General features: G+C 41.7%; 1 protein-coding gene across 2 annotated transcripts in view; it reads left to right on the top strand.

The window, feature by feature from the left end:
* Positions 1-12118, top strand: part of MYO7B (myosin VIIB) — a 48836-nt gene extending 36718 nt beyond the window's left edge. For both annotated transcript variants that reach the window (XM_062582294.1, XM_062582293.1), the window contains exons 39-48: positions 1829-1984; positions 5455-5560; positions 5683-5796; positions 6698-6785; positions 7861-7967; positions 8467-8652; positions 9499-9615; positions 10437-10520; positions 11312-11431; positions 12005-12118. In XM_062582294.1, the coding sequence (XP_062438278.1) occupies positions 1829-1984; positions 5455-5560; positions 5683-5796; positions 6698-6785; positions 7861-7967; positions 8467-8652; positions 9499-9615; positions 10437-10520; positions 11312-11431; positions 12005-12088 (1162 nt within the window). In that variant the 3' untranslated portion in view covers positions 12089-12118. The remainder of the gene's footprint in view (positions 1-1828; positions 1985-5454; positions 5561-5682; positions 5797-6697; positions 6786-7860; positions 7968-8466; positions 8653-9498; positions 9616-10436; positions 10521-11311; positions 11432-12004) is intronic.
* Positions 12119-14111: the final 1993 nt, after the last annotated feature.

Raw genomic sequence — 14111 nt, 5'->3', positions numbered from 1 at the left:
CTGCTTTTGCAGCTCACTAGATTGCAGGTGATGATCTCTAGCTCCTGCTACACGTGTGAGATGGGGCAGAGGGGAAGGATGTGTGAATGCTGGAGTGACACTTTCCCTTCCCCTTTTCCCCAGACATTGCTGTGTGGCTCAGTGCAATGCTCTGCAGATCACTGTTAGGCCACAGAGCAGGACCACTACTCCTCCAGAAAACATGGCACTGCAGAAAAGTTCTTGGTCACTTTCAGAGACCACTCTTCCTGGCTCTCCAGGAAGGTGCTTTAAGGTCCCCAAGGACAGTATTGCCCTCCTACGAGCATGTAGTTGGCACTAAATCTTTTACCACCAGTGAATCCTGCTGAGTAGTTTTACTGATTAGCTTGCATGACTGGCTTGCAGGACTGATGGGTTACACAAGCTCCCGTTCTTTGATGGGCGTCTGAAATAGACTGGTGCTTTACTTCCCCACCTGTAAAATGATTACATTGACCTACTTCCTGGGGAATTGGATTGCAATAATAGCTTGAAATACTAATAAAATAATTCAGTTTGTTAAGGAAATGGTTTGTCAATTCCTAGATGTAATGTGTCGTTGCAAAAGTTAGAAAAGGAGCTTCTAGTTGTTCATTTCCTTTCTTGCTGTTCCTCAAAGACTGTTAAACTTTGTGGAACTTTTACCACCAGTGTAACTATTAAATGTTAAATTTTCTTGTGTGAAGTAAATCTTACAGGCTATTTAATGCATCGTCTGTAACCATGGTGTCAGCGCCATTCTTGCTGTATTCTTACTGGTTTAGTCCTGTGGATTCACTGTTTTGAGCAAGATCACTGATGTGGAAAAAAACGGTGCTTGAAATATGGCTATTTACATATATTTTCATTAGGACAGCCACAAGAACCAATCTTTCATCCTTCCCAGGCTGCTGCCCTGTGAACCATGTCCTGCTCTCACACAGGCACAAACATCACAGATCTATAGAGTATAAATGGGATTAAAAGTGTTTCATGGTCCACACAGTCAGCAAAGTAACTGGGGAAAAAGCCAGCATCTCCTTATTCAGCCGAGTCCTGGTGCCCGTTCAGAGGCAGACCTTTCTTAACCAAAACCCATTCAATGCACTTTGCATTTTGGAGCGATCCTAGGGACACTGCTGGAATGTGTTCTGCTCCTCGCTTTGCTGGAAGAATGATGGGCCGGCTCTCAGGTGCAGAGTCTTTCCTACAGGTGAAAGTGAGACACCAAACTTTGACTGGCAGAGTTTGCAGGCCCAGTGGCTGCAGGAAGTGCCCTTCTGCTTGATAGCAGGACAAGCTTGATCTGGAGTTTTTAAGAGCTGTAACTATGTCAATACACAGTGCCATCTACCTGGTCATTTTTCAGAGCAGAAGTATACATAAGGGCAAATAAATCACAAGCAAAGCGCTTGTGTTCTGAGCAAAGCCGTTTGGTCACAGAGGGGAAGTGGATGCAAAGAACTGATAAAACACAATCCAAATAAATGTGAGCTTGAATCAGTAAATTGACAGTGGCTTACAAAGAGGACGGCACCAGGGACACTGCTGCCAAGATGATAAACTGAAGCTTTTATTTATTCATGAGATTTGCAATGGTCATGAATATTCATCAGCCAGGATTCAGAATTATCTTTGTGCACCGGCTGTGGTCATTGCACCAAAAATGCCTGTCAGCTCCTGAGCGAAGGCTCTGTTGATTTGCTGCTTGCTGCTGAATGGCACAATGCCGCATGACAAGTGTGTGTTTCTCTTCCCTGTAGCTGTTCTGTGGTCAAAGGAAGAATTATACGTGGCTGTAGCATGACCATTTTCTTTGTATTCACAGGTACAGTGTGAACAAGGGCTGGCAGCTACTTTGGCTCTGCACTGGCCTGTTCCCACCCAGTAAGTCACTGCTGAAACACGCCCAGAAATTCATGGAAACACGTCAGAAAGAGACACTGGCCCTGGATTGCAGTCGGAGGATTCAAAGGGTGTTGAGGTAAACAGTCTTCGATATAGCCAGCCCAACACATTAAGAAATCATGAATCTGATGCCAAAAAAAAAAATCACATGGCATGAAATATTGAGACTATTTCATTTCTCTCTTTATTTTTTTTCTTTTAAATGATCATTTTTTAGTTCCTCTTACGAATTTTGAGCCACTAAGAAATGTCTCACCATTTCACTCTTCTTCCACAGAGTTAGCAACATCTAGATAAACTGAACAACACACAATCACTTGACTGCCAGAGCTGAGTATTTCAAACACACTAAAAGGCATGAAGCTTGAAGTGAAAGCATAACTTGTCAGTGATGAGGTCCTGACTTTACTTTCCTTTGGTGAGACAGCTTGGTCTCATCCTCTTCACATGTGTATTCACATGAGTATTAGTCTTGATTTTGTTGAATCTCCATAGCAAACAGAGCTGCATATTCACAGCTTAAAATACTAGGTTTTGCTCATTGTGGAGTGGCATCACTGATATCACTGAAGATTGCACAGTACTGATGTGTCTCTGTTAGTTTGAGTAAAAAGCAGATCCATGCTGGGAAGAGAGGAGCAACATAGCTGGTTCCTACGAGTTGAAGAAACCTGAATGAGCAAAGCCCTGAGAATTACCTGGCTGTTCAGACCAGGGCACCTTGCATTGAGCTAGGCAGTACCCTTGTTCTGCCCTCGAGCAACTATCCTGCTGTGGGTTGACGCAATGGGTCATCTAGCCTACAGTGCTTCCTGAGGTCTGTGTGACGGGTGCATATGTGTAACACAAGGGTAGTCATTTCTATTAGTCTAACCAGCCAGTTAGACTGCTGGGAGTGCCACTGGAAGAGGAAACCATTTTGCATGCCTGTGTGTGTGAGTGCTAATCCTTAGGTGATAGAAAGCCACAAGAATTGAAAGAGAAGTCCAGTAACATGAACTGGGAGGAATCTGTTGATTTACTTATTGGTGTGAAGAACATGACATGACCAAAGAGAATGGAAGGGCTACCTGAGTTTCAGGGGGATCGAGTGAACTGTGGGGGGCTTCCCTAAATTCCTCCAGACACTGGAATTTCCCAGCTTATCACTCAGGGAACCCAGTGACCTAGTGACGAGGTTAAGCCCAGCCTTTCCCATTTTGCTGCTTCTGTGTGTTACTCAGATTCTCTGGATGCAGCTAAGCACAGCCCTGACTGCCACTGACCTGCTCAGCAACGAGGCTGCCCAATGGTTTCTTTCTCCAGCTCCTTCATCCTCCCCTTTCTCTTAGTCTGGGCCATGCGTTTGGTCTCTGAGCCCTGTAGGCCAGGCTCAAGGGGAATGCTAAAGCAGTGGCTGTCCCCCCTCACAGTGGGTGGGTTTCAGAACTGCTGGAGATATGTCACTGCACATTGAATTCACCTTTGAAGTGCCTGAAAAATGCATGATGAGGAATGCTATTCATTGTTCTTTCTCTGGAGAAGACTGAAATTTTCCTGCCTCTTTTTATCACGTGCTGCTCATGCTCTAAGCCTTGTTTAGCCATGCAGGCCCTCTTAAGAGCAGGCAAACAGAGAGGAAAAGCAGCATGGGCTTTTTTTTTTTTTTTTTTTTTTAATGATAACTCTCTGCTAAAGTATTTCTGGAGCTTGGGAGAGAAGAAGAAGAGCAAAGAGGACAAAATGTTGATTTTTAAAAGTATTTCTTTTCCTACGACTAAACCTGCACCCACTCTTAGCCTTTCTCCCTATTAGTAACCAGCTCTCCTTGGAAAGGGGAGAGCAGGCAGGCTCAAAGGACTGACCTACAGCAGAGTAGAAGCCAAACAGGGTCACTAGGCTCATCGTTTCCCCCACGAACAGCTTTACTGCTTCATCCCCAGATTCCTGGGCAGGGAACCAGAGAGAATCTTAGGGGTGCTAAGAAGTTCCTCTTTTGACAATTTCCCAGCTGCGGCTGCAAGGAGAAGTGGCTCTGTGCCTCTAGGCAAGCTCCTGTGCTTCCTTGGCCTCCTACATCCTCCCTCTGCTGCTAGTTGAGAAACAGATGACTGATGGGGCAGGTCCACACTCCATACAGTGCCTGGACAGTACTAGAGCACGTACTATTAAACTAGTTTTACAGTCAGGTTTTCCTTCTCCAAATGGAACCACTATTTTATTTAACAGTAAGAAATTAGTTTTGAAACCCACACAACTAAAAGCAGATGCCAGGCTAAGCTCTCTCATGATGAACAGAGGAATAGCTATTTTGGCCACCCTAAATAGGCCCAGTGTGAGAGAGGAGACTAGTTTACAAGCTGTAGCATGTAAAATATACACATCCTAGAACAAGAAAGGTAAGTACTTACCGGAGTGAGTCCAGCAAAGGAAATGAGGGATTGGAGCATCTCTCATACAAGGAGAGGTTGAAAGAGCTGGAACTGTTTAGCCTGGAGAAGAGTAGGCTCAGGGGGATCTTACCAATGTTTATAAATACCTGATGGGAGAGTGTAAAAAAGACGAGGCCAGACTCTTCTCAGTGGTGCACAGTAGCAAGACAAGAGGCAATAGGCACAAACTGAAACACAGGAAATTCCATCTGAAGAAGACAGAAATAAATCAGAAATTTCTCAATATAAAAACAGCTTTTCACTGTGAGGTTGGTTGAACACTAGAACAGGTTGCCCAAAGAGGTTGTGGAATCTCCATCCTTGGAGATGTTCAAAACCTGAGTGGATACTGTCTGGGGCAACCTGCTTTAGCTGACCCTGCTTGAGCAGACAGTTGGACCAGATGATCTCCAGAAGTCCCAGCTAACTCCCAACTATTTTGTGATTCTGTGACACCTCCCAAGAGCCACAGGGGCCCTATGCCACTTAAAATAAGAAAATATGAGCCTTAGAAGATAATGTGCTAAATTTGTCTCAACTTCAATCATATTGAGGTTTTTATATGACTCAGACTCCAAATCAAGTTGTTTTGCTCTTACAGGGCAGCTCTACTCCAAGGTGTACTTTCATGGAACTAGCATTATGCAGCTTCTACATCCCCTGACTCAGTGATTCTATACCAGCTCTTACATAAAACTTAATGCTTCTGGCAGCCTTTCCAAGACCTTCTGGTACTTGTCTCCTCAGTTGTAATAGTCATTTTATACCTGAATGCAAATCTCTTTGTTGATGCATGAACTAAAATAAAATGTAGTGCTCCTTGTGACTATTGTCTTCACACTTCAGTAAGGAAAAATGTTGCTGAATACATAGAAGGGGGTGACACTACTGGTACAGAAGATGCCTTATCCATGCAGACTTCTTGCAGAGTAGAGGAGACTTTTAATAGGTCTAATAAGACCCTCCATTTCTTGCTCTGTTAATACACTGAATTTGTATTAGGGTAAAGGATTAGAGCCCTCTCCAGGTCCCAATACTAGCATTTTGGATGGAATTTATCCTGTTGTTCAGCTCCTCGAGGATTAAACAAACATCCAACACTGACATCTCTTGTGATGGTGATGGCATTTTCCAGGAGTGGCTCCAGGAAGTGGGCACCTCATCCCGTGGAGGTTGATGCCATCTTGCAGAACACCACTAAGATCTCACACAAGATTTGCTTCCCCAATGAAACAGAGCAGGTGAGAACTTTTTTGTTTTCTCAGCCTTGACCTGCTTTGTTCATGCAGAAGTATATTTCAAGATACACAGTATTCCCCTTTTTTCTTCTTTGCCACATAATAAGAGCCTTCTTATCTCATAGACATTTGATGTGGGAACAAATACCAAAATCCGGACTCTGTGTCAGAACATCGCTTCCAAATTGCAGCTGAGCTCCTGGGAAGGCTTCAGCCTCTTTGTCAAGATCGCAGACAAGGTAACTCTTCTCAGCTATAGTAGGGTAGCCAAACTCTCTTCTTCTCATCTACTTTCCCAGACCACCTAAGCAACAATATATGAAACCAACCAACATAGCAGATCATTGCTGCTTCTGTCTTACTGAGGGGATACAACTTAGACTTTAGCTTCTGACACTTCACTTTGAGGAGGAGCATCCAGAACAAAGCATGGAGATTCAGAGTTTCCACTAGTAGACATGTAGTACTGCAAGCAGAGAAGATAGGCCTTCCTGCAGCTACTGGGATGGTAAAATAAATCACATTATGTATTGCTGCATTCAGACCATTTCCACTCTAAGGCTTTGCCCAGGTGACATGCTGCACATCTACAATACCCACTGGCATTAGTGGCTGACCAGCGCCAGTCATTGCTCTCTGCTTTCTCAAGAACTTGCTTTGCCTGAGCTGAAGCTTGGGCAAACCAAGTTGGTTGCTGAGAAATCTCTTCTCCCTGGGCCTGTTTGAGCTTTGAGGAAAAAGCAGCAGTGAGTCCAAGCACAGGGGTTTTCTGATGTGCTGCGTTCCTCAAGAAAGGAACCCTACATCTGCCATTATTTATGATAAGGGGATGACTAGGAATAGAGTAGGCATATTTAGCTTGTCTACAGTAAGTGCTGGAAAGAAATGTCAGCAAGGCAGAGGAAGGGAGAAAAAAGCAACATAAAATGGAATAAAAATCCCATGAAATGGAAACTACATGAGCCTTCCTCCTTCTGTTTTTTCTGTCCTCTGTCTCTGTCTTTACTGCCGTCATTTTGCTTGCTCACTATAGACAGGGAAAGACAATCCAGCCTGTTATTTGGGTACGTTGGCATAGGTAGTATTTTATATGATCTGCTGATCCCTTGTCTCCCCTATTCATTGGTTGATCTTTTCCAGGTGATCAGTCAGAATGAAGCAGACTACTTCTTTGACTCACTGAGGCAGGTGGCAGATTGGAACAGGAAGAACAAACCAGGGAAAGATGGTAAGGAGGGTGTCATTATGACAAAAAGCTACCTGAGATTGTGCGCTGAACTGGGGAAGCAACACATTTATCCAGTAGGATTTACTCCATCTCAGCAAGTGTGTGGCTACAGGCCTATTATACCATTTTTATATTAATCATATACGTTTACTGCCTGCACCAGCAGTAAGATCCAGTGACCTCATGCCACTGGCTGTCAGAAACACCAGAACATGTTTGTGGGAGGATCTCATTAGAAATTTTAGATTGGCACCAAAAATGTTTTGACGTATTGCATTCAAAACACACAACTGGAGGCACACAAGTCACAGGCAGGTAAATCCTGTTTAGAGTCCAAGGCTTATGCATTGTCAGACCACCTGTCAGCAAATACATGTAAGTAGGTTCTTGACACAGTGCTGCTCCCATTATTTGGGTCATCAGAAAATTTTCATATAGATTACTACCTGTTGATATAAGAGCCCAAGTTGTATTGCTAAGGGAACATGCTGTTAGAGTAAAACCATTTAACTCCGATGACAGCAATTCTTTCCCACTCACCTCCATAAAATCTGCATTAACTCAAACTTCACCCAAACTTCAAACTCAATGATTGTGACCTTTACTTATTTCAGAACTGCTAAGGTTTAACTGCTTGAATCATTAGGCATCTAGGACTTTCTAGCTTCCTATTTCTCCCCACAGCTGATGCAGCTGCTAGGAGCTCTGAAAATTACAGCATAAACGTGTGTACTAAATCACTATTTATTTCTGTACGCAGAGCCATCAGGGAATCTACCAGTAACTGTCTAACAGAATTCAGGTGTGCAGCACATCAAGCAGCAGCTCTAGTGAGCAGCAAGAAACAACAAATACCCATGTTTCTGAGATCGTCACCTCCTTTTGCTATCTCTGTAGACCCTGATGCTCTACTTCAAATCACTCCATGATCAGTGCCCAAGAACTAATCACTTCCTGGATCATCCGAAATTATCTTTTACACTATTTTGCCAGTGATTCTTTTTCTTAAGAAACTCGCCAATCAATTACAAACCACAGAACTACAGATGATGCTAATAGGATGTTGTTTCCTTAGGGGCTATTATGTCTGTGGCTTATGAGGTGTACTTCATGAGAAAGCTGTGGCTGAATGTAATTCCTGGGAAGGACCTGAAAGCTGACTCAATTTTTCATTACCACCAGGTAACAAGCTCCCTATGGCATAACTATAAAGGCAGGCCACATGATCCATGAAATACTCTGAGAAAGTGAACCTGCTGGAGTTGTATTCTCTCTCTCTCTCTCTCTCTCTCTCTCTCTCTCTCTCTCTCTCTCTCCCCCCAAGGTCTGCATTACAGTGCCTCCTGAGGGATATAACAGTATTTAAAATGTGTAGTTAAAAACCAGCACTCAGCTGATGTCCATTAACATATATATACCTTTTAGGACAGAGCTTAGCTCAGCATTTGGCACCTTAGCTGTTGTGCCTATGTTAGGAGCATAGCTCCCTGATTCACCTGTTGCGTGGAGGTTCTCATCTTTCTGCACTGATACAAGGAGAACCTCCAGGAGTCAAAAGTTCTTGTGATGACCTCGGACTGTGCTTGGTGAGGCTTACATCCTTACCTCACAGCTTTAGCATGCGTAAGTCAGTGTTTCCTCCATCCCAGTCTGTCTTGGACTCAAAACTGGTCTCTTCCAGGAGTTGCCAAAGTACCTCAGAGGCTACCACAAGTGTTCCAAGGACGAAGCTGTCCAGCTGGCAGGACTGATTTACAAAGTGCGCTTCAACAATGACCGCACACAGCTGGCAACCATCCCCAAAATTCTGAAGGAGCTGGTGCCAGACAATCTGCTGCGAGCATTTTCAGCAGATGAGTGGAAGAAGGTAAGAACATCAGCATTAGTTAAAGCTTTCATTAAACATATTTTTTTCCAAAAAGCTCTAGAAGAGAATAATGGAACTGCACTACTTTTTTGATTTGTTAGTTTCTGAAAGCACTGAAGAATGATGCTAGTTGATGTTGCCATTTTGCCTCTTAGAATCTAGATTTTGCATCCTCTCTACCAAGTCTTTCATACATACCTGCATACCTGGGAGACTGATTTGAGATGTGCATTTCTCATGGATATACTATTCTATTGTACATGTCCAAAAAAACAGAGTTAAGACATTGGAAGGTCAGTCCTGGGCTTGGGGATTTGAGGATCTCAGAGAAACTGAAAACTGAGGCATGTCCTAAATATTTCATAGATTGACCAGCAAATCTGTCACCTTGTACCAGGTGTCTTCTGCTCATAGCAAAAGGCTCTTTTCTCTTCCAAAAGGCAGGAACAGTTTAGCAGGTACTTCTCACTTAATCCACTGAGGAACATATTGGCCACCATTTCAGATACAGAGCAAGCTTCACTCTACAGGTTTCAGTAGAAAATGTGGCAAATGTCTGTTGAAACATTGGCTCTCTGAACTTTGTTTCATCCCATATTGCCCCTCTTCCCAGGAATCCATCCCTCTGCGCTCCTGGACTTCTCTCATCCAAATCATTAGCAAGAAACACTAGGAGGTACCAGCCTTGTGCCAGGAAAATGACAATAGCTTACCCTGCTATCATCTTCCTTGATGTCTGTTCTGTTGTTGTGGGCACAAAACTGACCTTGCTGATGATGGCCTAATGCTCTCAAGGCCAATGCCCATTGCCAACTAACTACACTCTATATCGTTTTTCCTGAACAGAACATTACTGCAGTGTACAGCAAATATGAGGGAAAAACTGTGGACGAGGCCAAAATTGCCTTCCTGAAAATGATAAACCGGTGGCCAACATTTGGATCAGCCTTCTTTGAGGTGAAGGTAGGTTTAAAAGTCTGTATGAATGGCTTTGCTAGTGGACCAGCACTAGGGTAAATCAGTTGACTGTAATTCCATACCTGTGTGCTGATGCATTCTGAAGCTGGCTTCCCACCATTTACTGAGGAAAACTCAGTTCCTTCAAAGTGGGGAGATGAGCCATTTGCACTTTCTGAACTATGCCCATTACTCACTGATTATGTTGTTGTTCCTGGAAGGAAAAAAACTGCCAAATACAGAAGCAATCCCTTGGCAGTATTTCTGTTCAATGGAAATCAGTGCAGAGAACACTGCATAGGAATCATGCTGCTATACACATTGTTGAAGACATAGCAGTTATAATACATAGTACTATTATGTAGTAGATAGGGGCCTTTTAGTTTATATATAGATACTTAACTGTCTGGTCATTCTTATCCACAACAAAATGCTGTCAAGTCTTACATGCTCTGGGGATTTTCTCCTCAGAACAGAAATGTATTAATCCTCTCATTTTGCAGTAGATGTCTGCTTGGTACCTTTAATTTTTCCTCATTAACCTCTCTCCAAGAGTAGTTTTGCAGCCAACCATTAAACCTATTTTCAGATAGCCTGGCAGCTAACACATCTGACTCTGCTTTTATGTAACAGTTGTTCAAGCCTTCAACCTATGGCAAGAAAGTCACCCTTAGCAATAGTTACATAATATGAAAGAGCTTGAAGTTTCAGCTCATTAATTTGGTAATGAGGAGAAACAATGCTAGACTCTATTAAAGGTCACTGTACACTTAGCATGGATTATTTTTCACTTTTTCTGCTTATCTGGCTCTGTTGCTCATTTACAGCAAACCTCGGAGCCAAATTTCCCGGAGATTGTGCTGATTGCAATCAACAAGCAAGGAGTCTCTGTGATACATCAGAAGACAAAGGTAACAATTGCTTTTCAGAGTCTGTCTAGTCCACTAAATAATGTCCACCTACCTTACATAGGCAGTTCTAATGCAGGCTTTAATTGACTGTGCTAATTCACAGACAGCAACAGAACCTTCTCCCTGAATGTTAGGAGAGGATGGAGAACCTCTATTTGTTTTCTGTGTGAAAATGAGAAATATGTTATTGCCTCAAATCACTTTTTTGTAGTTTCTGCACTGGAAAGAAAACACTATAGAGCATATCTGAAAAAATAAAATACAGTAATCAGGATGGACCTGGACAAAGTGGTAGGATCAGGATAAGGCAGATGGATAGATGGTATACTAGGGAACCTGCTTCACAAACAGAAAATCCATTGCAAGAAATGCAAGCTGTCTACAAATTATATCCAATTACAATCTTAGTGTTTAAAAGCTTTCTAACCCTCCAACCCAACCAGTCTGGATGCACCAAGTTGCAAGCAAAGAGCATTTACATATATCACAATTTGTTTTTAACAGAAGAACAAATACTGAGTTTTATATTACTGTAAATATAATAGTAGCATGCTAAAAAAAAAATCAATACATAATGAAAAGAAAGGACTGCTAATGAAGTCTCTTCATCTGCTTGGTGAGACTACAGTGTACCACTAGTATGGATGCAAGACCTACCTTGATCCACTGTGCATATAAATGAAGCAGGAGACAAAATAGGCTCTAATTCTACAGTTTTTCTTATATGACAGTCTGTTTTCATTTGAGAAATGCTGCACACCTAAGTTATATTGGTTTGTTTCTCCTTACAGGATATTTTAACAGTTTACCCCTTTAATAAAATCTCCAATTGGAGCAGTGGAAGCACATATTTTCATATGACAATAGGAAACCTAGTACGAGGAAGCCGGATCTTATGTGAGACATCTCTGGTAAGAGCAGCTTTGTTAACTTACACACAAGAGCCCCCTAATTTTTCCTTTACATCCAGAACTGATAAAAACCATGATGTCAAAACAGACATAAATAAAAATAGTGCAGATACTAAAAGCACCGTTATGCCAATATAACTGCCATTTAGAACTAGTTCAGTGCTATATAACGCCATCTGATGCAAAGAAGTAAGTGATAGAGAAAAGGAAAAATAGTAATTTCCCCAATTCTTTCCACACATCAAAATTCTACCTACCGGAGACATCAAGAAAAAGCTGCACTCAGCCACAAAGCTACAAGAATTTCCATCGTGCATGCTTTGATCAGCTATGTAGTAACACTATCAGTTTAAGACTTTATACTTTTGAATGAGTGGTACCACCTTTCTTAAGAATAGTTTTCAGACTGTCCACAGAATCAGGCAAGCATCACTGTATTAATATTTAAAGATAAGCACGTAAAGATAGAGAAGGAGAGAACTTAAGAAGAAAACAAAACAGGTAGGAAAAGATGGGTTAGTTTTGCTTCTGGAACTCTTTAAGACTTACATTTTTTTCTTTCTTTTCTGACAGGGTTACAAAATGGATGACCTGTTAACATCCTATGTACGCCTGTTAATGAATGCTGTAAACAGGCAAAAGAACCTGCCAGCCTGAAAGCAGAAATTGGACCTGTGCCCTCTATCTGTGCCAAACTACCTATAATTTCATCTTCCAGAAGAAATGCCATTTTAAAAATACTGAGCTTGATGATCAGTCTTCTGATCACACGCTGAATGAACTGTGCTGCTGAAATACTACAAGAGAAGCTCAAGTGAGCATGTCCTTTCAAGTATCATTCAAACTTGTCTTTCTTAAATGTAGTATGTAAGTTCCATTCAAACTTTGGATTTAGAGAAAGGTTAGCTATATTTTAATCTAATGTACAAGGAGAAAAAGCCCCAAACTAATCTGAAAACTTCTGATATTCTAAGTCTCTTCCAATCTTAAGAAGAGAGACGCTCTTTTCTTTTTTCCTTTGGAGAGGAAAGTTACTTGTTTCATGTGCTCTACCAAATACATAAATCTTTGCAAACAAAGGTAATGTTATTTTTTCCTCCTAATGGAAAGCTCTAAGAATGGAGAAATGCCCTTTAGTAGCAGGATAACTAGACACCTTTGAAAGGTAAGATACTCTTTTTTCATCCTTTTATCACTAGGATATGTGCTGCAAGTTACAGCAGACTAAGACAGCCAGTTACTGTCACACCATAAATCACTCCCTTGTGCCACTAGACTAGTGAGCTGTTTGCTGGTTTACCATTGCCTTAGAGTAGATGGTTTTCTTTCTTTCACATTTCTTTATGCACTCAAAAACTGAAGACTGCTTTCTAGTATATAGTTTCAAGTAAGCATAAACAAAGCCCAAAATGGATCTGGATTTTGTGTCCATTACTTCTACTCAATTGCTCCTCTTTCAAGTTATAGATGTGCTATTCAGTGCAAATCAGCACTGAAAAACTTAGACTAACAGACATCTGTTGAAAAAAGAGACATTCTTCTCTATAAACATGTTCTCAGCTTGGAGTTATGCAGACATTCGCTCATGAGACAAAAGAATGTCAGTTACTAATTTTAATAGTCTTAATTTATCTTGATCTTCTCTATTTCCTGTTTATCAGTCAATTTGAGTGATAAAATTTGATCCAGCACTTGTTCCCCACACAGACCTTCATAAACACATGACTTGGGTCCCACAGGAGCAGCTCAGAGTCTGTAAAGCCTGTGCACTGTAGTGGTGGTAAACCTAGATGCTTACCCCAGCAGACAGCAAGTACTGCTCGGTCCTCAGTGAAGAGCTTTCCTTTGCTCACAGTGAAACCTGGACATGTCTTAAAGCATTTACACCAAGTTCCTTGAGATTCGATCTGGCAGTGCTGGAAAAGCAGTTCTGCTGGTTCTCTAACTTGCCAATGTATGCACAATGGTTCCTTTGTTCCCTTGGATATGTGTGTGCGCAATTCAAACACTAATGGGAGTGTTGTACATGCATGGCAGGGAGAAGAGCCCCACTCACTTTGTGCATCTAAAAGAGTGCCACGCTTGTCAGAATAGTTGATCCTTTTGCAAGCAATTAGATATTCCTGCTGTAATGTCCATTGCTGGCAATGGAAACTTTGAGAGTACTGGCTTCAGTTGTTCAGTCATCCTATTTCTGATCCAACTGGATATAGCTGAGAAGCATTCCAGACTTACCTCTACAAAAGAAATTTTGCAGCCATTATGTATTGTTTCTGGTTTTTAAATAAATGTTGTAGAAAATCAGCCATAGTGATGTCTTTTTCAACAAGAAAAGTAAGTATTCACTCCAGATCCGTGCAACTTAAACCTACCAGACATTTAGTATGGTTTATACACGATCATAGCATTCCATCCACTTTTCATATACACAGTATAAGTTGTATGGCATAACCTCTAAAAGAATGATACCCCTTTCTGCACATCATTATCAACCAACACATCACCATAAAAGCAGCAGAGATCTAAAACTTGAATTCAGCAGAGCACTGAATCAGATTTGGGCAATCCTCGTAGTTCCTAGGCAACTCACTCTGGCTCACCATTGCGAATGTGTGGTTTTTTGTTTTTTTTTTAACTATACAATATACAGCCTTTTACACATTTGTTTTTAGTGTGAAGA

The sequence above is a fragment of the Rhea pennata genome, chromosome 9 (assembly GCF_028389875.1).
Source record: "Rhea pennata isolate bPtePen1 chromosome 9, bPtePen1.pri, whole genome shotgun sequence".
NCBI lineage: Eukaryota > Metazoa > Chordata > Aves > Rheiformes > Rheidae > Rhea > Rhea pennata.
The sequence above is the reverse complement of the archived record's forward strand: the minus strand, read 5'-3'. Positions and strand labels throughout refer to the sequence as shown.